We start from the raw sequence: 27,800 nt of genomic DNA, 5'->3' as shown, positions 1-27,800 counted from the left end.
GTCATCGGAGAGGGGTGGCTTGGACGCACCGGGTCGCCCGTCCTTGGGCCTGGAAAACTCGAGCTCTACCCTGGGCTGACTGGGGGATAGCAAGAGGCATGGCGCAAGGGTACAACGCGCTGACAGACAAGAGTTGCGTGAGGTGGTCTACAGTGGAGGTGGGGGTGCTATCCCCCGCATGATGATGGTGCCGACCTCACCGTGCCCGTGACCTGACCGGTGCCAGAGGTGGTGCACTGGTCGCAGAGTGGAGTGATCGATATCTCCCAGCTGGACAGAGCGTGTTGCTTTCCCCAAAGGGCTTCAAGTCTACGCATCTCAGGGGTGCCTGGCCCTGTGCTCAGGGCTTTTCAGCGCCCGGCGTGATCAGCCAGCAGATACTGTTGTAGAGAGGGCGGAAAGGCAGTGGGCCTAAGCAGGATATAACTTATGTCTTGGTGGATTGGGGTCAGGGTGGAGGACCCTACGCGTTGGACCCCCCTGAAGCAGTTTCGGACATTGCCGGATAGGAAATATAGCAGCTCTGCTTGGGCGGAGGACCTCTTAGTGTACATCATAGCGAACACACACGGACCACGCTGCCTGGTTGTCAACGGGATGCTTAGGGACTGGCGATAACACGTTCCAGAGGGGGCAAGGCAGATCCGGCTGCGGCCCCCAGGGACAACTCCGTAGTGGCAATGTGGGGCAAGGCCGGATTGTCGGCTCCCACTGAGGTGGCACCGCAGGCTGCGGGGCACTCGACGCCGGTAACGCAGGCATTTATGACCTCCTTTATGTCCGAACTCAAGATGGAAATTGGCTCCCTGCGCACAGAGGTTCACTCGTGTGTGCGAGAACTTAGAAAAGAGGTTACCGAACTGAGAGACTTGGTGGACATCCTGGAAAAGACAGTTGATACTCGCACGGAGGACCAGGAACAACTGTGGCAACGTCTGGCTGCACTAGATGAGCAACACATAGAGCTGCAAGTAAAGCAGGAGGATTTGGAGAACCGGAGCCGCCGAAATATCCTCCACATCCGGGGGGTCCCTCTTGGCACAGAGGGGAAAGACATCATGACCTATGTGGCGCAACTCCTTGATGAGGTCTGAGGGGATAAGGACGCCTCTCCGCCGGCTTTAGATCGAGCCCACCGGGTGTCCAGGCCCGCGGGGAGGCTGGGTCTCCGGGCCCGCGGGGAGGCCGGGTCTCCTCTCGGACATTTTAACCAGGGTCCACTTTTTTACAGAGAAAGAGGCTATCCTCAGGGCGGCGCATGCTAAATCAGAGCTGAGCTACGATGGGCATAAGATCCAGATCTTCCAATACTTTGCACCCAACACCCTGCGACGCCGCCGTACTTTTAAGCCTGTGACCGAGAAGCTTCGGAGCATGGACATCTCATCCCTTAGCGCTCCCAGCGCTAGGAGCGGGTGCCTGCCAAACCAACTTGTACTACTGTACCCCGTTGTCACCGTTCGCCAGCCATAGATTTTTTTTTTTTTTAAACAAATTTTTATTGGGTTTTTTGTCACAAAACACACATCGATTGTAGCATTTCCCATATCCCCCATGGTATGTAAGTGGGTCTTTACAATAAAGTCCTAAATAGTGGCCCCCAGTATGAACAGGGTCAAGGGTATAACATCTCAAGAAAGGGCAGTCCTACCCATCTTGCCCTTGTATTCAAGGAGATACTAAAGTTAACTCAAACCCCCCCCCCACCTCCCCCCCCGGTTCCCACCATCGGTGCATGGTTAACATCGCAGTCATTGTGGTTCTGAAGCACAGGAGCTGTCCGTTAAGGGATAATGCAATGTACCTGTTGTGTTATAGGGGTATAGTCCAGTCATAGTGTTAGTCTTCCGGGTCATGTCGTGTGTCATAGTCACGTAGTATTCGTACCAGGGCCTCCCACGCTTGTGCCATCTCCAATGCCTTGTCATTCTGCTGTCGTCGTGCCAATTGAAACCTCAGTGTGCTCTCCCCACTAGCCCATTTAAGGAACTCATTGCGCCATCTAGAACCCGCAGGACCCAGTGCCTTCCAGTGTCGCGTAATTTCGCGCTTCGCAAGGATAAGCCCCATGTCTACGAATTTGCTTGTAATCTTATTTTTAGGGGTATGTGGAAACCAATGGAGGACCCCAACAGCCATGTCAAACCTCAAGTCTCGCTCTGTCACCTCGTTGAGAGTATCACCCACTATTTTCCAATAAAGGTTTAAACTAGGTCAAGTCCATAGCATGTGGTCGAGCTCTACACCAGCTACCTTACATCTGGGGCAACCCGCGGAATCTACAGCAAAGTATTTTTTGATCTTTCCCGGGGTCAGGTATGCCCGATGAAGGATGTAAAAGTGGGTTAGTTGAAATCGCGCATTGCGCGTGCTCTTCCAAGCCCGTCGCAGCAGTTGTGCCCATACTGTCTCGGGAATTTCTCTCCCTATGTCAGCCTCCCATTTACTCTTTAGCGTCTCTAGAGGAGGCAACCCCTCGTTAATCATTCTGGAGTGAAGACACGTAACTGCTTTAACCGTTCCCGCTGCCATCATGGTATATTGGCAGGCCATCGTTGTTTTTGGTTCGTCAAGCCCCTCCTTCCAGTGTGCTTGTATTGCACGTGTGAGTGCCGAATGCAGCAGAAAGTCTCCTCTAGGTAGTTCATAGCGATCTTAGAGCATCGGAAACGACAGTAGCGATCCGTCTTCATAAAGGTCTCCTAGTACTTGGATCCCCGCCTCCTCCCATTTCTGCAACTGTGACCAATCTCCGCCATGTGGCAGTGCTGTTAGCATCCCCAGCGGAATTTCGGGGGCATATGGGTGGGTCACGCCCGCCCTACGTTGTGTCCGTTTCCAGCATAGTCTAATTGTTCATTCCTCTTGCGTGAGGTCACGAAGGACTAATCTTTGTTGCATTGCTATATAAGAGAGCACATGTCTAGGTATTCCTAGGCCCCGTCTATCCTCTGGTCCTCTGAACTCGCGTGCTATTTCCTGGGTGTATATCTGTAATTGAGCCGCTAAATAATACACTTCAAAGTCGGGGACAGCTAACCCCCCTTCTGATTTAGGTCTCATCAGTGTTGTGAGAGCCACTCTGCGTCGTTCCCCAGAGAAAGGACACTATCATAGATTTCAGGAGCCGGAAGGTAGCAGGAGGGATCCAAACGGGAAGCGTCCTAAAATAATATAACAGGCGTGGGAGCGCCACCATTTTTAGCAACGCTATTCGACCCGCTACCGATAGTGGGAGAGTGGCCCAGAATGACATACTACCCTTCAGTGCTCTGATACTGCGGGAGATGTTGCCCTCCAATATATCGGTTGGGGTGTGGTAGATATAAACCCCTAGATGTTTCAGGCAGCTGGGTTCCCATCTGATTGCCCTGATTGTAGTGGGCTGGATCTCCCCTTTGCGTACTGGGAATAAGCATGTCTTGGACCAGTTTACTTTGAGACCCGAAATTTCACCGAAGGTGGTCAACAGGTTGTCGGCTCCCACTAGGGCTCCGTCGGCATCCTCGAGAAAGAGCAAAAGGTCATCAGCGTATAGCGAGATGAACTATTGCCCCGTCAAGCTCTGCAATCCCCTATAATGGGCTCCCGTGCGGATTGACATTGCGAGGGGCTCCACCGCCAGCGCAAACAACAACGGGGACAGCGAACATCCCTGTCTCGTGCCTCTTTCTACTGAGTATTGTGGCGATATCAGTGCGCCCGATTTTACTCTAGCCATTGCCGAAGCATACAGCACAGCAGTCCACTGCAGGTACTCCTTTCCCACCCCATAGCCCCGGAGTACCTTGTAAAGGTATTCCCATTCTAGGCTGTTGAATGCCTTTTCCAGATCTACCGATCGTATCATGGGGTGGGGGGCCTCCACATGGTGGTCTTCCAGTAGCCGTATCAGTCGGCGTATGTTCATAGTGGTGTTGCGCTTAGGTATGAAGCCCGCTTGGTCCTCGTGGACCAGTGTGGTCATATGCTCTACTAGTCGGGAAGCTAAAATGCTACTCAAAATTTTGTAATCCGTAGTTAGCGGTCTGTAGGACGTCGTATCGTTGCTCTCTACCGGGTTTAAGTAGGGGGATTACTAATGCTTCAAGCATAGAGTGCGGTAGACAACCCAATTGTTTTGCCTCTCTGTAGACTACCAACAGACGTGGAGCCAATAGATCCATGTATTTGGCGTAAAATTCAATGGGCAAACCGTCCAACCCCGGGGTTTTATTGCGTGCCATCTGTTTTATGGCGCAACGGATTTCGCCTAGCTCAATATCTTTGCCCAAGTTCTTTGCTTGCTCAGGGTCTAACACCGGAAAGGGGAGCTCTTCAAGAAACTTGTCTATAGCCGGAGTACCAGCTAATAATTTACTTTGATACAGAGTTTCATAATAGCTTGTGAAACTACGCAGGATTTCGGGTTGGGTGTATACTTCGTCGCCCTCAGCCGTGTGTATGGATACTATGGGGGAGCTTCGTCTCATGGGGTTGGCGAGCCAGGCCAACAGGGCTCCTGATTAGTCTCCCTCTGCGTGGGATCTGGCTGTGTATGCCTTGTGGTCGAAGCTGCGCAGCATTTCTACTTCAACTGTGACTGCTTCTTTCGCCGCAGTGCTCTGCTCTTGCAACTCGGGGTGACCAGGTCGCAAGAGCTCCATTTCTCGGAGTTTCTTGTCTGCCTTATCAAGGTCGTCCAAGAGCACCTTTCGTATTCCCACCTTTTTACCTATGCAAAACCCTCTTACGACTACCTTGAAGGCATTTCGCCACCCATAGATGAGCAATCTGCCTCGCAGGCCAAGCAGGATATCATCACGCATATACTGTCCCTTGAAGGGGATAGGGAAGAATCCACTTTGCGCCCGTTGACTCCATGATGGACTAAGCATACACCCGCACTTACACTCTTACTGAAATGCCTCCTCTCACCAGGTTTGCTGGTTACTGCACCATCTTGATTTACACTCCAGTTCCTTGTCTATAGGGTGGGGATGCTGAGGCTTTCCCGCAGGACGAACTTGAGGAGGACTGCAAACCTACCCCCAATTGTTCCTGAGGGAGTGACATCCCTGGGCCCATCCAAACCCTTGGGTGTAGGATGCCCTGCGAAGGGAACAGGATAATGTGGCCCTGTTGGCCATTGTTGGTTTACTATCCTTCACTGTTGTGCTTTCCTAGTTTTCTTCCCCTCTCCTTCTTCTTTCTTTATCTTCCTGAGTGTGGCGGGCGGGTAACTTGCGGCGCCGGCGAGTGTCCCCTGGCAGGCTGGAAATGACCCTGCGCGCCCCTTCCCTCGAACTGCGTGGCTCCCTTCGGTGGCTTAAAGGACTAACTTGGGATAAGAACCGACCATGGCCCTTCCTTGCCCTTTAAAGGTGCTCTCCCTTAATGTTAAGGGGCTGAACTCTCTGAACAAGCGGCGACAGGTGTGGCGCTACCTCCTCCAACACGACCTCGACATCATATTCTTCCAAGAAACTCATCTTTTAAAAGATGTTCAGCGCATGGCCCATCCTAAATATCCACTCCAATTCTGGGCCACATCGACTACTAAAACGGCTGGGGTGGCAATTCTGTGCAGGCAAGGTGTCAGGCAGCGGGAAATCAAAGCTCTACGAAGTCCAGACGGGCGCTTTGTTATGGTTGGGGTTGGAATCGGGAGGCGCATATTTAGGCTGTGTAAAGTTTATTCGCCGAACCAGATGCAGGACTCTTACCTCCGAACACTCTTGAGGGACCACGTCCCAAAGGGCAACCCCTCGCTGATCCTGGGGGGTGAATTTAACCTAGTGTGGGACCCTGGGGCATACCGCAGTCGAGCATCTTGGACTGGGGTGGGAGCCATATCTTCTACGCTCCATGCACAAATAACTGACCTGAGCTTGACGGATGCATGGCGGTACCATTCGCCAGAGGCACGGGACTTTTCGTTCTATTTGCATGTGCATTGCTCGTATTCGCGCATTGATTACCTATTTATCTCTCATGCTATGGTGCGAGACATGCTGGTGGCATCTATGTCTGCTATATCGCTCTCTGACCATGCCCATGTCGAGCTTCTCCTGCAGGACCCAGCCGCTTGCTCCCCCCATACTCCACGGTGGCGCCTACCGCCGATTATCCTACGGGACCCGGCGGACGTGGAAAGCATACGGGTTGCCATTGACTCTACTTTGCGAGCAATGATACCCCTGAGATACCCTTCCCTGTGGTGTGGGATGCTTTTAATGCGACGATTCGAGGTCACATCACTCTCGATCGCGCAAGTCCCAGCTTTTGGAGGATAGCCTCTCTGCAGACATCAAGGCGGCATAAAAACAAGATCAGGCTCGTACCTCGCTAGCATACCGTAGGCGGCTTGTGAACCTCCGGGGGCAATTGCGCGTTTTACGCACCAATAAAGCGGTATGATCCCATATAGCCTTGAAGCAGCGGAACTATGAAGGGGGGGACAAGGTGGGCAAGCAATTGGCGAGACGTCTGAGGGCACATCAGCGAAAGCTCGCATAGCTAATATTAAACTCCCGTACGGCGCTCGAGTCACCTCGGAGCGGGCCATATGTTAGGCCTTTAGGGCTTACTATGCTGCACTCTATGCGGCAGAACCACCGTCCCCAGAACTCATTGAGGATGCCTTAAAACCAGTGTGCTTGGAACCCGTTACATCCCGACCACGCCCAGGCTCTGGAGGGGCCTCTAACTGCAGAGGAGATGGCGGCGGCGTTAAAGGACCTTCCTCTTGGAAGGACTCCAGGTCCGGATGGCCCACCGCTGGTTTTCTACCGCATGTTTCAGTCACAGCTATACCCCACCTCTTGCGATTGTACAATTCTTTCTCGGACACTGACGGACCGTCACCCTCTATGGGTATGGCGGAAATAGCGCTCACACCCATACCCGGGAAGGACCTCGCGCTATGCGCCTCCTACCGCCCATTAGTGCTCCTGAACACTGACCTTAAAATGTTCACCAAAATTCTTGTCACACGCCTGGATCCCCACATGCCTGGATTGGTGGAGCCGGACCAAGTCGGCTTCATCCGCAATCGTCAAGGGGCGGACAATGTACGTAGGCTCGCACACTTGGTGGGAAAAGCAAACGCCTGGAACATACCAGCTTGCCTTCTATCGCTCTACGCGGAGAAGGCGTTTAACCGGGTAGATTGGGCTTTCCTTCGGGCGGTACTGTAGAGAGTCGGGCTAGGCCAGAATATGATCTCTCGGATCATGGCACCATATCTGTCCCGCAGGCCTGGGTCAGGGTTAATGGACAACTCACTGAGCCTTTCCGCATTCATAGGGGTACCCGGCAGGGGTGTCCACTGTCGCCTCTGCTCTTTGCCCTTGTTGCGGAACCCCTAGCAGAGATGATCTGGCAGAGGTCAGACATACATGGCATCTCCATGGGGGATCAACAGAACGAGGTGGCGTTATTCGCAGACTACCTCATCCTTACACTCTCATGACCGCATATATCTCTCCCGACTCTACACTCCCTCTTACAGACCTTTGAGCGGGCCTCGGGGCTCAAGATCATGGTAAATCCTGGGCCTTGAACCTCACAATTCCTAAGGAGGAGATACCTACCTTAGAGAGACTCAGATCAGTGGGCTGCCGACCACATCCTATACCTAGGTCTTAAACTAACTCCCTCCTTAGACACATGGACCCAAGTTAACTGGCGGGAATGTAAGAGGGCACTGTTGGAGGACTTGAGAAGGTGGAAACCTCTGACGATGTCATGGCTGGGCAGGCTCAACGCCATCAAAATGTCTGTCCTCCCTAAAATGTTATACTTATTCCAATGCCTACCCACTCCAATCCCACACCAGCAGATACAGGGCTTACAGCGTGATCTTACCTCGTTTATATGGGGTGGGCGCAGACCGAGATTTTCTCACAAGATCCTTATGCTGCCGCGTGATAGAGGAGAGTTAGCCTGTCCAACCTTTTAGACTATTACTGGGCCTCTCATCTCCGCTTTGCGTCGTAGTGGACAACCACTGAAAGCGAAAAGACCTAGTTTCATATGGACAGGATGGTCACTGGGCGCACCATCTGGGACCTCACGTGGCTCCACCGTACAGCGCTCTCTAGGAGCGCCTACATGGTGGTACCCACTAAAACCGTATTAGATATCTGGGATAAAGTGGCGGTACGCAGGGGCAATCCCCTATTCCCCCCGGCATACCGCTCCAAGGCTTTTGATAGATGGGTACAGGTGGGTTGCAGAGTGATCTCAAATCTTTTGCGCAGTGTAGAGAAGAATTTAACCTCCCACTGGGAACTGAGTTACAGTATGCACAGTTACGACATTAGGTCTCCTCAGTGGAGATGCAGGAGGCAGCTACCCGTCCATTCACCCCCTTTGAGCGGCTGGTCCGCTCTTTTGACGAGTCGAAGGGCACCATTTCTCGAACATATCAGATTTTACAACACCCCCCCTTGATGCCTGCCCACCCATACCAGCGCAAATGGCAGCTGACGTATGATACAGAAATCTCATCCACACAGTGGGGTAGTCTATGGCGTGACACACCCAGGGTCTTCATCAGTATCCCACAAATGGAAAACGCATATAAAATCATGACACAATTGCATTACACACCAGATCGTTTGCACAAAAAGTTCCCTGCCTCCTCCCCCAAATGCTGGAGATGTTCGACTGCATCTGGCGATTTCATACACATCTGGTGGGCCTTCCCACTCCTGACCTTGTTCTGGAAGGAAGTTTTTAGTCATATCAAATGGGTACTTGGTTTTCCCCTGCCTGAGTCTACAAACACAATCCTGCTAAGCATCAAACCAACCGCTTTAAAGGCTGTCACCTGGAGCGATTGTACTAATGCATTGCATATGCTTGGAATAGCAAAGCAACTTCTAGCGCAATACTGGAAGAAGACGGAGGCGCCCCCTATCGGCGCATGCTACGTGCGCCTATGGCATGTCATAACCATGGAGCTCTTTGCAGCTCGACTACTAGCACGTGATACACGCTTCACTGCAGTTTGGCAACCCCTAATTAATTATCTTTGTAAGCTAGAACATGCGCGTTATTTTCCCGCCAAGCTTAGAGCGTTGCGCCTTTTTGAAAATGCTATCCTCCCGCCTGCTCCCGACAAGCTGCTCCCGTACCCAGTGTGTGACCTCACCGTTTAGACCACAGGTCCCGACACAGGTTGTAGGCGACATGCTGCGTTTAAATTACCGCACTATTACTAATTTTTAATTATATACCACGCGGCCGGCCCTGAATAGGGTTGTGGGCATAGCGCTGTGTGTGTCTGACCCGGGGTTCTGTTCCTATCTAGTAAAATAAAACCGATTTGAAAGAAAACATATGAGTGCTAGACTGGCTATTGAAAATTAATTTTTCCGAAGGCATCATTTATTTTCCAATCTCTAAACCGAGTGTTGTTCTGTTAGGAATTTGGATCAACCTTACTTGTTGAAGCTTGAATAAGGAGGGCTGTCTGATGTAGGGTGCTCAGTTAAAAAATGAATCTGGATCACGAGGGCCTGTCTATGTTGCCGAACCACAGGTCAACTGACAGGTGGGCGTGAGTAAGGTGTCATTAAATGACCATAAAGGCACAGAGGAAGCTGGCCTTGGTTAAAAATTCTCAGTAAATAGATTTCCAACATCTCTATAGAGGGCAACGGCAATTCTAGTGCTTCACCTGCCCTCCGAACTACCAGTGCGAATGAAGTACTTTCTACCATTCGTGGCTCAGGTGGAATTTGAATGTGACTCTGCCCATTCACTTCGTGGGTGGTATGGGGTTACAACTGTGCCACATTTACCATTTACGTTTCCGGGGTCTGAGAAGCAGAGACAGCACAAGCATCTGCGAAGGAGCAGGTCCTCCCTCAGCATGCCTGAAGAGGCGATAACTGTTCTCCTGAAAGGTACTTAAAGGACTTTCTCATTTCTAGAATAATTATTCTATGAATCAGACCTGACACTCAAGATCAATTCACTTTTTCTTTTTCTCTTTATTCTTCAAATAGAGACACTGGGTCCTGAAGAAAGCCAACTTGACCCCCTGGGCAACCAGTGGCTGAAACATGTGGACCTTTTTATGGACATAACTCAGTGCGGAAGCCCCATAACTCAGCTTCCTATGCACGCCAATTCTTTTAACCAGGCTTTCTTTTGCAAACACCGATAAAACTTACCTAAATGGTTAAGAAGCCTTTTTAATCTCACACCCTTTTTGATAACTGATTCACTACTGTACTAACCAATGGTTTACCTCATGGTGGAGGAAGCATACAATTAAAATATGATGATGCTGTCACATTGCTATTAACAACAAGGTGGAGAACCAAGATATAACGCCTATCGAGCCTTGGTACGTGAATGAGGGTTTTTTAATCGGAACCGAATAAGAGAACTAAAACCCTGGTTACTCAGGACAAGTGATCCCTTCCCCCATTGATTTTTATACATTTACCAAGGAGCCACATGGTGCCATTAATCAACACAGGAATATTGCCTAAGAATTCTGCGGATCCAGGCTGGCACCTGGAACATACCACAGATGAGGAATACAAGGTTAGAAGTATCAATCAGAACAAGCATTTCTGCAAAAGGTTAAAGTTGCCTTTGTTCTGAACAGTAAGGAATAATGATTATACAAATGACGGTTACCAACAGGCAATAAGGAAAGTGCTGCTACATCTTGGGTGTAAGTGCTACATACAAAATAAATAGACATAATGTGTAATAGCTAGCTGATGTCTATTTATTGAAGATGAACCTTCAACAAATCTCAGTGACATCTAGTGGAAAGATGTGTAGTTATCGCTGTTGTTTGATATACTGAACAGTATTTGAATTGAAAATCACATGTACACTCCTGGCGTTGTTAGTGTTGGAGAGTAAGATTTTGTTCTGTGATTGTTTTAGGAAATGGATCACTTAAACATGGCTTTTGATACATGCGGGTGGCATACAAAGTTAAGAGAGGTTTCTAAAACCATTTGAATATATTTATATAAATACCACTTTCGCTCTTCTAGTTTAAAACATTTTTAATCTGTGGAAAAATGTGACCTTGACAACACTTGAGGTTTATCATAGATAAAACATTTTGCATATTTGAAAGTATGAGGCACACTTTTGTGGAAAATCTATCACCATCTTCCTTTATGCCTGATTAGATGTCTCAGCAAGTACAAAAAACTGGAGGGGGATTCGACAGCAGTGGATTACCAATAGACTGTCATTAACCATTAGTGTTCCGTAAACTCTTATAATCTTTGTTAGATGGTTGTTTCAGTATTGGGCAGAAAGGTCACGGTCTTATTTTCTACCCCAAATTTTTCACCATTCTCAGGATCATTCTTCAGTTTTAAGGTTCAGTTGAATTTGCTTACAAGTAGAACCAAATCTAAGATGAAACTGGCACGTTTCCCAACTAACTTAAGCATCTGTATGTGATTTTACTTGTGTGTGCATCTTTTGTGTCCAGTCCATTTTTTTTTTGATAATCAATTTTATTGATTTTGGAGAAACACTGAAAAATTGGCACTTACAGCACAGTATGCAGGTTTACACGCATGAAATTCTAAAGCATCAGTTGTGAATTAATCCTGTGAGCACAGTGATCAAGCATTTTACATGGCGAGCATGGGGGGTAATATGATGAAAACAAGAGTCCCTCCTCCCGACCTTTAACCCATTTGGTCTGTCCACTTACCCCACAACCTTAGGTACTTGGTTGGGCAGCCCGTGGCCTCTAATAAGGGTTTCTCCTGAGCGACTCACCAGTCCACTCATCTGCGCCATTTAACATTCATGGGGGGACCAGGATGCATCCAGGCCATGGCAGTATCTCGTTTAGCTACCGTGATGGCTATCTCCAAGCAGATTTTGTCTGCGCGGGACCCATTTATACCATCCATAACGCCTAGGAGAAGACGCATAGGATCGTGAGGTACATGCCAGCCCAAGATGTGTGTGAGTTTGGATTCTATTTTTTCCCAATATTTTGCGAGGCGGAGGCAGGAACAGACCATATGGTAGAAGTCCGCTGGAAGTTATCTGCATCGTGTGCATTCAGGCGAGGCACACAGCCCTGCTCTATGCAGTCGCTCTGGGCTAAGATATGCAGTATGGAGATAATAGATCTGGATGAGATGGAGTCTGGCTGAGGCAGTGTTCAAGTTCAAGATTTAGCTTTATTCGGTTAAAAATGTTAAAACCATCAAAGCATACACAATAAATTCCTTTTCACAGTTAATCATGTCACTGGGTCCTAATTACACAACAAAGTATATTACAATATAAATTGGCTGAGGCAGTGATTATTTTGAGGGCCATAAGGGCATCCCGCCAGTCTTCGTCCTCGAGGGGACCCTCTCAACCCTCCCAACAAACTCTAAGCGGGTCCACAGATGCGAGGCTGTTGTTTGTGAGGTGCGATACATGCGTGATATGCCTCACTTTCCAAGGTGTCCCATCATGACTTGTGCCAAAGGTGGGCTGAATTCAGGGAGCAAGGTACCTTTTGAGATATGCGTACTTAGAGCGTGCCGAATTTGTAAATATCTGTAAAATTGTGAGGCCTGTAGGGAGAAGCGACCCTGTAGGTCCTGAAAGGTCCGTATATGGTCTCCTGTCCGTTTGTCACCAAATTGAGAGATTCCAATGTGTATTTGCTACTAAAAGGCACATCTATGGGCTTTGCCAGGGCGCCTGCATATGCAAACACGTACATGGCCAAATTTGAGGATTCATTTATATACAACGACAAAGAATGGTCTGAGAATCTACTACTTTATTGTAGATATATTGATGACATCTTTAGGTTTCGCCTGGCGTAGCACTGCGCAGCAGTGTTCGCGCAGGCGAAATCTTATGTTTACCAGTACAGGGCTTTGACCCGCCTCTCTCTTCCATTGGCTAGCTCCATAAATGGAGGCTAGCCATTGGAAGAGAGATCTGTCCGTAATTGTGGCAGCAGATTCGTGGGCGTTCCGTAGATTTTCACTCATCCCGCCCCTTTTAGAACGTCATGCGGCGGTGGGTGGTTGTTTATTTTTTTTTCTTCAGAGTTTTTTTTTTGTCATTCCTCCATGCCGATTGCCGCTGTAAGAAGTCCAGGTGAGTGCTCCCCTCCCCTCCCGCTGTCCGTGTGCCCGTTCCCGCCCCCCTCCCGCTGTCCGTGTGCCCGTTCCGGCCCCCCATCTCGCTGTCCGTGTCTCCGGCCCCACTTGTAAATGCTTGTTATAATTGTTGCGCTCAGGCTACAAAACATCAAAGCAGACTGTAATCATGCGGCGTTTTTCAGCTCTTGCACGCGGTTGAAAATGTGAAGTGGAAAATTATAGTGTTCGTCTGCAGGGACACGTGGCTTACTTTTTGTACATTTGTGTACTGAAGAGTTATGGCACATGCAGTGAGGTCTAGAGCATAACATCGCTGTGTCGTTTTTTATTAGTGTTGAGATTAAAAAATGTTTTATCTTGGCAATTGCGGCGGGTTGCCGTCTCCCGCTGGGTGGGGGCTGTCCCGAGGGCGTGGAGAGTCCCGCTCACAGGCGCCGGCACTTCACACCCACTGGAGCTGAATGGCAGCAGGGCTGCAGCTGAGCGTCACTCTGTCGGGTGTAAACCCCCTCCCCGCCCCCTCTTCTCTCTCGCATTGTCTGTCTCGCTCAATTTCACTCCCTCTTTTGTCCCGCTCCTTCTCTCGGTCTTTATCCACATTTTCCTCTACTTATCCCTCTTACACCCTCTTATTCTTTCTTATTGTCTCCCAGTTGTGTTTTCTCTGCCCTCCCACCCCCTGTCCTATTTAGTACCTTTCTCACTCAACTTGTGCCTGCTCTTAGAGCACAGCCTCAGAATTCTAAACGATGCGTCGAAAATAAGAGCAGTTTAAATAGCCAGTTTACACAAAGGCTGTAAGATGTGGTCTGGTGCCTTTCCATCTTTCCCGAATCGTTGCCGAGATGAAGCCGTCCCAAGAACTTGCCTGGTTACTTGTTTCTGCGGCATGATGGCGGGCCGTGCCTCCCTCTACAGGCATGACCCCCTCGGCGAGACTGCCCCAGCAGCCCCCCTCCCTCCCCCCACAGACGTCACCACAAGACATGAGGAGGGAGAGAGCAGCCGCAGGAAGGTAAACACCTGTCTGCCTCCCAACACGTGTAAACACGCCACCAGAAAGGCTCCGCAGCCGCAAACCACATACTCCCTCAGAGATCCGGGGGAGCAGGCCGCAGCCAGGAGCTCCTTGGTGACACTGAGTGCACCTGGCAAGAGGGCTTCTTAGACCTGCACTTTTAGGAAACATGTTTATCCAATTGTGCAGCGCAACGGTAAAACAGGTTCCTCGCAAAGCATGGGTTACTTACAAGTTCTTGATCGGGCAGCCTGTGGATTCCTACTTCTACAAGAATAGTGCCCTCACAACGATAATAAGGAAGGAGATATTCCCATGCTTTAAAATAGAAATATGCAACTCAGGCAAGGCTCGATGCGGGCTCTTGCCACGCTCGACCACTGTCCCATGTAGAATGGTGAGCCAAAACAGAGCAGAGTTTCTGAACCTTGAAAATGGTGTGGAATAGCTGCCAGCCTCGAATTCACCAAGAGACTTAAGCACGCAGTTTGAGGCACGCTTGTCACCCCAAAATCCTGCTAAAATGCCATAGGTTAAGAAGGGGCACTTATGAAATATTTCAAAACTTTCTTTCATGGTGCGTTAACCCGACTCTGATACCCTCCCTTCAAGAGCCCGGGGTTATCATCCTCCTCAAGACAACACTGAAATACTCTGGTATAACAGGCTTTTTCAGCACAATTTCTGTTAACAATTAGCTTAAAAGCCACAGGTATTGGAGACAGTTAAAAAAAAAAAGGGTCATGCAAATTCACGTTTCATCATGTGGCAAAATGTACAAATCATGTTTAGGTTTCGCTTACCTGACAGCCATTGGCTTGCCTAAATTGTGGCTATCCCACCCCTTAAGTTTTCCCCTCTCACAAACCCTCACCCCCTCACACCCCCTCACCCACCCTCACACCCCCTCACACCCCCTCACACCCCCTCACGCACCCTCACCCACCCTCACCCACCCTCATTCACCCTCACTCACCCCCTCACTCACCCCCTCACTCACCCCCTCACTCACCCCCTCACTCACCCCCTCACTCACCCCCTCACTCACCCTCTCACTCACCCTCTCACCCCCTCACTCACCCCCTCACTCACCCCCTCACTCACCCCCTCACTTACTCTCTCATCCTCACATCACCTCACCCTCCCACCCGGCGCTCTGTGTGTGTGTGTGTGTGTGTGTGTTGTTGTGTGTGTCGGTGTGTGTGTGTGTGTGGCGCTGTGTGTGTGGCTCTGGGTGTGGGTGTGGGGGTGCAAATGCAATAGGTCTCGCATTTGCGAGAGATTAAGCTATTGGCATTGTAAATGACACTGCCATTTATTTATCTGTTTTCAAAACCAACACATACATTTTGTCATTTACAGTGCCAATAGCTCTAACTTTTGCAAAGGCGAGACCGTTGCATTGTAATGCTTGTTTTATTGTGGAATAACAGCTTGGCGCTACTTGATACTAAAATCAATCAAATTAATCAGTTCGACGAAAACATAGAATTTACAGGGACAACAAACAGAAAATCGTTAGTTTCTAGAAGTTTAAGTAACTATGGAGAATGGACATATACACACAGAGGTCTACCATAAACCAACAGACCAGAACAATGCCCTATTATTTACCAGCTTTCACCCACTGTTTATCCCTGTTTATCCTGATATTTCCCTGATGAGGTGTGCTCCGAGTCTGTACTGAGCGGGTCTGGCCGGGGATCACAGCGGGGAGCCGATGCAGCCCAGTGGTTTCCCGTGTATGCAGCGTTAAGTGGAGATCTGCACCCCGGAGGAGCGGAACGGCTCAGGGGGCAAAAGCGCACAAACTGCTGCGGGAGGTAACGGCCGATGCCGGGGCCTCAGGCGGAGTGGTGAGGACGCCGGGGATGAGCTGCTGATCCGTCCCTACGCTGTCAGATGTGGCCCGGCGCCCTGATGAGACCGCGTCTGAGATGAGCCGCCGCGATCTGCCGTATGACAGAGACCCCCGCTGTCTGCCGCTGCTAGTGGGCCCAAGGTGAGATGTGGAGGCGGGCCGGTGGCGGGACGCGGGTAACAGCGGCCTGATCTGCGCTGCGGGACACCTGCGGCGGACGTCCCCACAAGCTGGGGGCGTCTATGGCCTAAGGCACCGTGTTGACTGAGCGCCAGAGGGGAACTACGGGCAGAGTGTGCGGCGAGGCCCGGGAAGGAAGGTGTGCCCTGGGCCTGGGGTGATGCTGACTGGTCCTGCGGCCTACCACTGTGGAGCGAGCCTGCTGGAGGCGTGTTGGGCTTGGGCCTTGAGTCGGCCCTGAACTGCATCAAAGCACCTGAGGACTGTGCTGGGCTGAGGATCCGGGGGTCAGCGCAGCCGGTGGGTTGTGCGGCGGAGAGCGAGACCTTAATACACCATAAGCGGGAGACAGCAGTACAGCGTCTGCCCTGTGACACGGGGAGAAGCATCGCGACGATCGCTGTCGGGGGCGGTGAGCGTCCGTCGGCGGCCTTGTGGAGAGCGGTCCGGTGAACACAGGAAACGGGATAATAGTGGCGGAGCGGGCGGTCGCAACACCCCAACCACCAAGTAAGTGGGGAACTCCCTGGCGCTGGGCAGGACATCCCGGGGGTGGCTACCTAGCATCAAAGACATTGAGAGTGGCTGTGCCAGGAGTGCCAAATAGAGTGAGGAACTGCGGCAAATGTGGCCGGAATGCCTGCTGTCAGAGTCTAAGACGCCGCGAACTGGAGGCCTGGGGTGCGAGCGCCATTTTTGGACCAGAGCCATTTTGTGCGAAGACAAGTGAGTTGCACCCCGGGCGCAAAAGCACTGTGCACTTTAGGGAAGGCCTCAGCCGATAGGAGGTACTGCAGGGAGGCTGTGCCTAAGGCCCCTGTGCCCTGAGAGCGCCTGGAGAAGCAGCGCGGAGCCTACCGAAGCGGTGTGGGTAGTGGTGCTGCGCCCTGGGTGAGCGAGGAGGTGCCCGGGCACCCCCGTGCTGCAAAGGGAAAACAGACTACACTGGATCAACACCCGGTGCCGGCAGTAGGTGTGGATAGGCTGGCCTCCCTGACAACGGGGACAGGGAGTTGGTCTGCGTCGGATCGGACTGCACTTCTTGGGTTGACGATCGCAGAGGAAAGCCCCCCTGCTGAACGCTCTGACTACGGACAGGTGTGACTGACTCCACGCCTGGCAGCGGGAAGAGGCCTGAGCTTTGGTGACCTGCATCTTACCGTGTCCGCCCCCACTGAGGACTGCCAGCAGCTGCCAACGGCGCAACAGCTAGTGATGGGCTGACTGCGGGGCAAGTCGCAGCACAGACAATCGAAAGGGGAAAGCCTTGACCTTTCACAGGGGCGCCTGAGTGGAAATATGGAACCGCAGGCGGCAGCCCTCGCTGCCAAAATGGACACCGTGCTCGCAGCGGTGTAGAGGATCGACACCACCTTGGAGCAAACCAAGGAGTCATTAGAGACACGGATCGGCGAGGTCACGTCGGATTTCACCCTACTCCATGCGGATCACCGTAAGCTAACAGAAAGGGTTGCAACGCATAGCCAAACGTTCCAGGAGCTACCACTTGTAGTTCAAAACCACACTATAGCGCTACCGGACATGATTGACCGGGTCCACGTACTTGGAGCCCGAATAGAAGATGCGGAAGGGCGCTCCCGGCGCAACAATGTTCGTGTGGTAGGCCTTCCGGCCGGCGAGGAGGGCAGAAACCCGGAGCAGTACATAGTGCGCTAGCTACTTGATCTCCTACCCCAAGGGACGCTGGCACAGCAGTTTGTTGTGGAAAGGGCGCACAGAGTGCCCGCGCAGAAACCCAGACCCCGCCCGTTCCTCTTCAAGCTTCTCAATTATAGGGACAGGAACGTAGTGTTGCGTGAAACCAGGCAACCAGGCGACCTGACTGTGGGAAACAGTCGGGTAATGTTCTTCCCGGATTATACTGCAGCGGTGCAGGAGGAGCACCTAAATGGCAGTGAAGCGTCATCTCAGGGAGCTGGAGTTGCCCTACTCTACTGTTTCCGTCCCGCCTTCGAGTGGTCACAAAGGAGGGAGCTAGTTTTTTTCGACTCTTCCCTGGAGTTATGGGGCTGGCTGGAGGAGTCGGGGCAATGGTCGGGAACAAGGCCTCCAGGCTCAGAGGAAGGTGGCCGGCCGGAGAGGAGGTCAAGGCAGCGTAGAAGGCGGGGTACGCATCGCGCTGCGAGGCTGGTCCCAGTAGCGCCCAGCCCCGAAAAAATCAGGAAGGAACGTCAGGATGTCCTTCAGGCGGTGGCAACACTCGGGCAGGGCTCTGCAGCGGCTGAATGGAGACCTACATATGCAGTGACCGGGGAGCCAGTGGTTCGTTATTCCCGTCCACTGTGATCTCCCAAGACATGAACTTGCCTGTGGTGACGCCCCAGACTGCAGCTTATGTGATATTATGATGTTAGGTTATATCTGTGCATGACTGCCTAATGTGTATGCACTGAGAACTGTTTTGTCTTTCCTAGTAATGCGCTCATGTTGTTACATCATGCAGTAAATTGGGGTTGTCCTTGCAAGTCAGGGTGACGCCTGCGCATAGCCTGGGGTTGGCTCGTTGTGCGGAGGCTGGACGCGCGGTGCGGGTATCACCGCTGCAGGCGCTTACCTGCAGTGGCACTCTGTTGGGGTTGCCCTATTACAGGAAACCCACATGACCCAGTCAGAGCTTGACAAGCTTCGCAGGCGTTGGAGGGGGCATATCTATGGTATTTTCTTCTCGGCGCACGCGCGGGGAATGCTGATCTGGGTGAGGGCAGGCACTCCTTTTGTCTGTGAAGAAGTGAAGGTGGATAGTGAGGGCAGGTACACACTGCTGTGGGGGAAATTGAATGGTCAGGAAGTACTGCTGGGATCCTTGTATGCCCCTAACGTCGACCAACCGTCCTTTCTGGCTCAGCTCACTCAAGTCCTCCACCCCTATGTCGGGCTCCCTTGGTTACTCGGGGGGGGGATTTAAACATGGTACTAGATGTTCAGCTAGACAGGTCTTTCCCTCCCCTGCGTGCCGCAGTGGTGGCGTCCAACGCGCAAGCACTTAGGGACTGGCTCTCGCAATGGGCGCTGCAGGACCTATGGAGCATATTACATCCAGCTGATAGAATTTATATCTACTATTCCGCAGTTCACGACTTGCATGTTCGGCTGGGTACCCAGTCTTTGATCCCGATACTTGCACAATCAGAATACCTGGGGAGGACACACTCCGATCATAACCCCCTGTGGATGCAGATTAGTTGGGAAGCGGGTTATCCACCTGTGCCCATGTGGCGCCTCCAGCCTAGTGCGCTAAAGGATTCAGAGTTCTGCTCGTCCCTAGGCACGGCCATTTCGATATTAGTGAAGGGATGGCGAGCAGTGCAATGGTAGAGTGGGACGCCCACAAAGTGGCAGTCCGAGGGAATTGCTTGGGAGCCATGTGGAACATACACAGGACGCTCTGCTCACTTGCGCGCCTAGAAGCTGAGCTATTGCGATATGAGCAGGAAGGAGAGGGAGCGTGCAGGCACAAGCTAGGAGACCTTGGCGCCCAACATGCGGAGCTTTTGGTGCGGTTGAGATGCCACAACTACGCCGCACACACGGCCAGAAAGCATGCCAAAGCAGACAGAGCGGGCCGCCTCCTGGCTTGGCTGATCTGACAGGAGTAGCGCTGTGCCCCGATTGGAGCGCTCTGCACGGAGGGCGGAACACTGGTCTATACGCAACGCGAAATCCATCGTGCCCTAACAGACCACTACAAACCGCTTTATAGGGTCAAGGGAATTTGCCTCGGTTACCTCCTGGAGGAGTCCCTGGACTCCATCCATCTACCCACGGCCTCTGAGGAGCAGAAGGAGTCGCTTAACGCGCCTCTTTCATTAGAGGAAATTGGGGAGGCAATCATGTCACTGTCGCCGTTTTCCTGCGCTTCCGCTAGTGGTGGCAACGACTTTGGAGCGTGTAAAAGACCTTTTTTTTTTTCCCCCCCTCCCCAATGTTGTCCAGTAGTTGGAGGCCCCCGCTGTTCTCTCCAGCCCTGCCGATGCTAGGGTTAATGTGCCGTGCCGACGCTACTGTCGCGCTTTTGTACACTGGGGCCCACTTTGCCGTGTGCGGGGCTCCGTGGTAGTCACTCAGTGTGTCGGGGAGTTCCTCCTCACCGCCGTCGGCCCTCAATCGGCAGTCTCTTCCTAACGTGGTTTGCACCTATTCACGCAGACTGGGTTTTATATTTCCGTGAGCCCGAGGATCATTGTCGCTGTGAAGCGCTGCCCACTTCACCTTGGTTTGGCCACTATCGCCCCTCCTCACCGGCCCATCTCCGCCGCACTTCCAGCGCTCTCGGATGCGCCGTCAGCTCCACTGCTGCACTGTAGTCCCCGGCTTTCGTCCAGTATGTAGGCCGCTCCCGAGCACTCAATCGGATCCACTCCGTCCGATCACCGATCAGCTCCGGATTTTACTCAGCTGCTGCTGCTCGGCCACGGACCTCAGTCCCAGCCCCTGGAGGTCAAAATACGGATAAGTGTTCGGATTGTTCAGAGGGCCGCGGTTTCACCGGAGCTCCTCAAGTAGGCAGCCATTTCGCTCGGCTGCTAGCCACGCCCCCCCCCGTACCATACTTTTTGACTGTCCCGAGCACATACTGCATCATTTTAAAAGGTCCCCCAAAGATAAGGTGGCGTCCCGGTTCTTGGATCTGGGGCTAGTGGTGGCAAAGCGCCTCCTTACAAGGAGATGGAAGGCGCATGACCCGCCGTGTGCGCAAGCATGGACTTCCTCATTCCAGGCATGGGCTAAGGCAGAGCGGACTGTCATTCGCAGGGAGGAAACGTTGGGTTTGCGGAAGGAACATATAGCGGCCCATTGGGAGCGGATGCTTGAAGCGCTACAGCGGTCGGGCAATGAGGAGCACACGAGGCATACGGAGGGCGCGGGAAGCGATCACACGGGTGGATGCACACCACAGGCTGTTCCACTGACGGGATGATCTGGTGACACTCTGCCCCTGCTCTCACAGGGCATGGAGGCAACCCCAGCAGTGCAGCTATAGATGGGGGGGGTGCCAGCGTGACCGAGTGGGGGCGGAGGGTGGGGATACCGGAGAATCTGCAAGGGAGTTAACATGTGCATGTGGTTTCTGCTGCTATTGTTATTGTTTCTTGTTTTATATGTATACCATCTGTTTGCATGCCCAAGATGCAGGGTCAACATTGGACCATACAGACAGTTGAGAAGTTGCCACACCGGCCCTCACTAGTGGCCTTAAAGACTGCACCAGGACTGGTGAAAAGTAGCATAGTTTGCTCCTGGGTGGGCACTATTTGTTCCATTCACAGCAATGTTTATACGCCTGTACAACACCAACACGTTGTTGAATAACTTGTGCATAACTGTGTGCTACTATATGCGATGTTTGCGCTGTCAAATGTAATCTTAAAACAATAAAAACAGATTTGACAAAAAAATAAAGGCAAACAGAACACGGAACAGAATTTGGGAAACAAAAATTAAACCACAACTAACAGACAAGTATTCGTATCTAAATATTCCACCTGCTCTAGACAAGTTCAAAAATCATTAATCAACGATGGGAAATTCTAGCCAACGAAAGTGATTTTTCAAGATCTTTTTAAGAATAAACCTATATTTGCCTACAGAAGATCATGGAATCTAAAGGAGATTTTAAAACCTAAACCTGCAGAAACTTTGGGGAATTACAGGGGCACTAGGCGGTGCCAGAACTGTATTCATTGCAATAAAGTAATTTGTAGCGATAGCATATAGCACCCCAAGACGGGGGAGATAATCAAGACAAAACATAACGCCGATTGCAATTCTTCTAACTTCATCCACGGAATAAAGTGTCCATGTGGCCTACTATATATAGGCAAAACTGATTACTATTCATGATCTTTACGATCACTGTCATCATAGCTCTCATGCACAAAGTGTCACAACAGCATGGGTACATTAAAGAAATCTTTACTTGATGATATGATAATTCCTCAATGTATATATTTACCGACTGCTTCACCAAAACATGGGTTCTGTTTAAAACGAGAGTATGTCTATTCTGTTCACAGATCAAGCCCCTGAAGATGGGCCAATGGGGCTGAAATGCATTGGGCGGTTCTCCTAAAAACATTTACTTTGTGATGTAAAGCAAGAAAATGTACAGGAGCAATTGATTTGTGATCTCAACAAATTAAATATGCATATATCATACAGACATTTTTGATGTTTTGAATAAATTATTGTACAGTTATTGCCATTTTATATGTAGGCGGAGTACAATATCAGAGTTTAAACTTTGTTTGAAAACTTTACTACTTTAAGTTTTAGGCAACAGTGAACAGAGGCCAGGTTGAAAAACTTAAATTCTGAATAGATTCCAATGTGCTCCCAACGTGTAAACCCCTGCAGCGACGCCACTTCGCCGAGCTACGTGCCCTGCTTGAGCGGTGTTTGTTGTGTCAACTTGGTTTCCCATCGTGTATGACGTAAGGCAGAGCGCAAGGCCAGGAAAACCGTGCCAGTTACCGTTGAGAGCATCTTGGGGATGGGGGAATAGTACAAGAGGGCTTGGATGCGAGGCAAGTCCATGTCTTGGAGTTCCGTTTGGTACGCCGGATCAGACCATCCCCTATGAACCAGTCATGGAGGACAAGCAAGCTTGTGTCCAGATAGTATAGATACAGGTCCGTCATGCCAATGCCTCCATTAAAGGACGGATTGCAACAGCAATCAAGAGACATTTGCGGTCACCTCACGTCATTGTGTCAATCTCATGGGACCAGCTTCGGGGATAGTGAAAGTGAGTATTTTGAATAATATATAAGAATCGAGGGAGGACCATCATTTTAAATAGGGCCACCCTGCCGAGTGAGTGGAGTGGTAAGGTTTGCCAGAGAGCAAGATCCTTCCTGGTCCGTTTGACAAGTGAGGAGACATTAAATACCCACTTTAATTCAGGGAGTAGAGCTATCGATATGCCCAGATACTTAAACGGCTGCCGTTTGGTAGATATATTAGTTTGCCAGTCAAAACATTCCCTAGAGCGATGGAGAGGCACGAGAGCCAATTTGGCCGGGTTCAGCCGGAGCCAGAGACGTTCTCAAAGCCTTGAAAGGCATCTGGGGCCAGAGCGGGCTGGGTTGGCGAGGAAAAGCAAGACTTCGTCCGCATACAGTACGATTTTATCCACGTGGTGGCTTTCCCATGCCCATCCTTGAATCAAGTCATCTGCGCGAATAAGGCATTCCAGGGGCTCCATCGCCAGGGCAAAGGAGCAGGGAGAGGGGGTAGTCCTGCCTTGAGCCCCTACGTATTGGGAATATGTCGGAGAGAGTTCCGTTAATCAACACTCTGGCTCGAGGGTTAGAATAGAGGAAACTGTTGACCCATGCCCATCGTTATAAGTACTTCATCGAGGTAATGCCAGTCCAATTGTATGGGTGTTCAGCCAAAGGTGTTTTCCCTTACTTTATTGCAGCTGAGCCAGCTGTTTGTTTCGTTTGACCTCTGCCTATGAGCTTGTCTCAAGAGGTGTCCCTTGCTTTTATAGGGATGTGACGTAACCTGTGTGGGGTATTCGTTTGCTATTGTGTAGCTTCTCCTTGTCAGAAAGTTTTGGAGGCTCCTGTGGGGCTCTCTTGCTATTGTCTTCCTGCTGTGGTGGTACGTATCCTTAGTTGAGTTCCACAGACTGATGTGGTCCTCTCATTGGTGCTTCTCTCACTGCCTACGGTTGTTCCGTGGCATTCTGGGGCGTCTGTGTACGCAGTTGGCTCTGGTGTTTTTCTGGCGCTCTGCCTTTTCCGGCTCACCCTAGAGGGGTTTTCTCATCTCCCCTGCCTTGCTTTAGCTCTCCTACCTTTTTTCTACCCTAAACGCTGTTGGCGGTCTTGGGCGTGGGTACACATCCTTGTGGGCACTCCTTTCCGGATCGGTTCTTTCGGTCACCACTTGTGACCCGTCCTATGTGTATATATTCTCATAGGGTACCCGTTGGGTTCCATGCGCTTTCTTGCTGTGACCTTCTTCACTGGTGTTGAAAAGGCTTGGGTACACCCTGTCAGGGGTTGGCCAGTGAGTGGTACATTTTTACCAGAACGGACCTCTATTCCGGTTTGCGTTGTGTTCCTGGTCTACCTTGTAGGAGCCCCGGCCTGGCATTGTCGCACACGGCTCAGGTATTCTTTTCCTGGCAGCTGCGACGAGTTTCAACAGATTCTCCAGATGTTCTCTGATTTCATCCTGTCGACATCTTTTCCTTTTTCAGACTTACTATGTCTGCATGTTACTGACTTCTTCCTCTTCTTGGTGTGATAGTCAGTATTACCATCTGTGTCGCGAGGGCTTGGTCTCACTCCCGGAACGCGGGGTTTGGGCCACCCTTTTTATGGTTGGCCTGTTGTCTTGCTACAGTTCACAAATGGCGATTTCATTTCTACCTTTCGGACACCTGTCCATTCTCTAAGGGTGTCCTTCTGGTTTATCCCCTTAGTTGTTGTTTCCTGACTTTTCGAAGCATTTTGGTATGTTGTGTTCCCACTCGAAGGGGTAGGTGTGCAGAATCTCCCTCTAGTGGACCCTTAGGAATCCCCCATTTTTTTCTATCTCTTTTTTCCACTCTCTCCCTCTGGGGAGCTAGTCTTGGGCATGTTCGGCTTGCCGGTCGCCCTTGGCCTTTATTCCCAGGGGTGCGGTTGCTTGGTTGGCTACCTGGTGATGTGCTGTCTTCTCGGTCGGCCCGCACATGTAGTTGTTGTTACGCTTCATTGAGCTTTCCATTGTGTGGAGTGGTTCTCAAGGTACACCCTTCCTGTTTTCGTGTGTTCTTGCCATTCACATTTATGCCCCTCCTGGTAGTCACAGTAGTGTGTTTCGGAATGTTTCCCTCTGCCCTGACATGCCATCTGTTGCCATCCTTTCGTTGGACCTTTGGCTCTTCAGACACTGGGTCCTATATTCAGTTTCCCTCTTTTCATGGAAATCTGTGGCATTCTGTCATTGTGCACTGACTTTTCTGGACTTGGGCCTTTGTTTCGTCCCTGTCTGGCCGACAGTGGACTCTGGTTGTCCTCTGACTTGTGGTACCTTGCTTCCCTTGCTCATGCTCTGCCATGAGATTTCGGGTCTGGTGTCCGCTATGCTGGTACTACAGAGCCTTATGGGTCTGGTGTCGACTGCGCTGGCATTGCGGAACCCACCTTTTTTCCGTCAACATTCTTGACGGTATGCTTCCTTCGGGAAAACAGTGGGGTTCGGTCGCAGGCCGTCCTCACATGGGGTATAGCTGTGGTATCTATTCTAAGTTAAGGAATCTGCGGCTAGATGTCTCTGTCAGGTGAACGAGTTACTTCCCTTCGGTAACGAGGTATCTGGTAGAGCCACAGTCTAGCCGCAGATTCCTTAACGCCAGCCCATCCTCCTGCTCTGTGTGGTCCTTTCCAGGTGGGGTTCTACCACCTTGCCTCCTTCAGGTTTCCTTGGTCTTCCTTAGGGGTTCTCTAGTTCACCCACATCTGGGCCAGGGTGTCTCTTTCTGCTTTACGCAAGTTAGCTTACCACCCTTTTCTTGTTTGGATGTCTAAATTATGTGCTTTTTGCTGCTACTCCATCCGGGTTCTTCCGACATGGAGTTTATCATGTTTTCTAACCCTCCCTCGTCTGTCTCCCCATGTTTTTGGGGTCTCCTTGTCTCTGCTGCAGACACTTGGGTTGAGCTTCTATTGAACTATGCTCAGTGCATAGATCATTGTGGGGGTGGTACTACTTCTATGTGGTTGTTTACTTCCTTGCTCACAGACTCCGTCATACAGTTCCATCCAGTGGCTGCGTTCTGTTATTTAATTGTCATGTCATTCATTTCCACTGCCATTGCCACTTTAGGAGGGCACTGTTCTTTGCTTGGTGGGATTTTTATTGGAGTGGGTGCTTGTTCGCTTCCTTCGGTCCCTCCAAGTGTTGAGTGCTTTTCAACATGGGATGGTTTCTTATCATTGTTGTTTCAAAGGTTTTTGTTTCTTTTTTGGCACACTGTTCCTATACTCTCACAGTTTTTGTAGTGGCTCCGCGTTGATGTGCGGAAAGGTTTCACGGCAGAAAACTGATGTCAACGCGCCATGGGGGTCTTATATGGCTCCATTGACGTCACTTCCGTAGACGATGTCAGGACAGAGCCAGGCAACGCTGCCCGGCGTGCAGAGGTACTGCTGGGGAAAAAGTTTTGCGTATCCGGTCTGATGCCATGGGATATTCTTAAGTTAAGGAAACTGCGGCTAGACTGTCTCTACCAGATACATTGTTGCCGAAGGTAAGTAACTCATTCATTAATACTTGCTACTATTCAACTATGTGGTGTAGCTATTGGGATTATTGTTCAGTATGAAGATTTAATGTAATATGTGCTCAGCCCCCCCACCCCACTCTAACACTCGCTATAATTTTGTTTTGCAGGCTATTCCTGAGATGACTGAAATTTTGAAGAAGAAGTGAAAATAAGCTGTCCAAATTTTTAGATTAATAAAATCACAATTCCTTGAAATTCTAAACCTGTATCTGATGACCTGTTTATGCATTTTACTGTACGTTTGCCAACATGTAAGAAAAAATTGATGTTACACTCTACCGTTATTTCTGCAATATTTTTTTATCACTAGACTAGTCTTTTGTCTGAGACTTCTAATTCTGCAGTTAAATTCACAATTAATAAACAGACGAGCTGCTATAATACCCAGAGCTGTCCATCCACTGGATAATGTAAAGGACTTTTGTGGCTGTAATTGTATTGAATGATTTGCGTCACTTTTGATGAAAACTTTACTTAATGGTAAGTCGCAAATGGTCACAATTACTGTAAAACACACAAGATTATGGATGGAATGTTGCACAATGGCAAAACATTCACCCCCAGTCACAGAGAAAGCTGGCGGATGTCTTTTTAGAATATCTTTTCTCTGGTTGAATTTCACAGGCAGAATACAGATGTAACCTGCAGATGGCATCATTAATATCTTGAGAAAGACAATAAGCTTTCTGTCAACACACCTCTGATAAACCATTATGAGGGTAGAAGACCAGGTGGACAGAGCAGACAGAAGCAATATAAGTTTTCTGAGATTACCGGAGGAAACAATCTGGGGCAACGGAACCAGTCACAAACTTTTATTTACAATGTGCTGCCAAAATATAGCTTTCAAAAAACCTTTTACCCTATTCTCAGGGCCAGACTGACCTATGGGGCATTTGGGCAGTGTCCAAAGCCCGGTCGGACAGATCGTGTATTGGCTGTGTTTTTGTTGTTGTGTTTTTCTGCGGTTTTGGAGTGATTTTATCATTTGTTGGGGCACATTTTACTGTTCGTTCTGTGATTACCACAAAACTTGCCTGCAGGAAGCACACATGCATACAGTATCCCGTACCTTGCAAAGTAACAAATCCGCTAAAAAAGTTTAAAACTGCCTTGATTTAGAACTGTGGGCGGCTTTTGTGGAGAAGTGTGGCTCACTGGTTAGAGGAGGCAGACCTGGAAGCAGAGGTCAGCCCGGGACCAGGGTTCAATTCCCAGCTCGGCGGGGTCTTGAGTCCTAAAATGTCCATGGACTCGACAATTCTCGCTCCAGTGCCTACTCGATTCACGTATTCACACTCTGCGACTCTGGGCAATAGCTTGCTTAATCTC

General features: G+C 50.4%; 1 protein-coding gene across 1 annotated transcript in view; it reads left to right on the top strand.

The window, feature by feature from the left end:
- The window catches only part of ETFA (electron transfer flavoprotein subunit alpha), a 456,279-nt gene extending 429,396 nt beyond the window's left edge, over positions 1-26,883 (top strand). Inside the window, exon 12 of the mRNA XM_078685235.1 lies at positions 26,576-26,883. Coding sequence (XP_078541361.1) covers positions 26,576-26,614 — 39 coding nt within the window. The 3' untranslated portion in view covers positions 26,615-26,883. The remainder of the gene's footprint in view (positions 1-26,575) is intronic.
- Positions 26,884-27,800: the final 917 nt, after the last annotated feature.

This window comes from Lissotriton helveticus, chromosome 3_2, assembly GCF_964261635.1.
Source record: "Lissotriton helveticus chromosome 3_2, aLisHel1.1, whole genome shotgun sequence".
In the NCBI taxonomy this organism is placed as follows: domain Eukaryota; kingdom Metazoa; phylum Chordata; class Amphibia; order Caudata; family Salamandridae; genus Lissotriton; species Lissotriton helveticus.
This window is presented reverse-complemented; position numbering and strand designations above follow the sequence as displayed.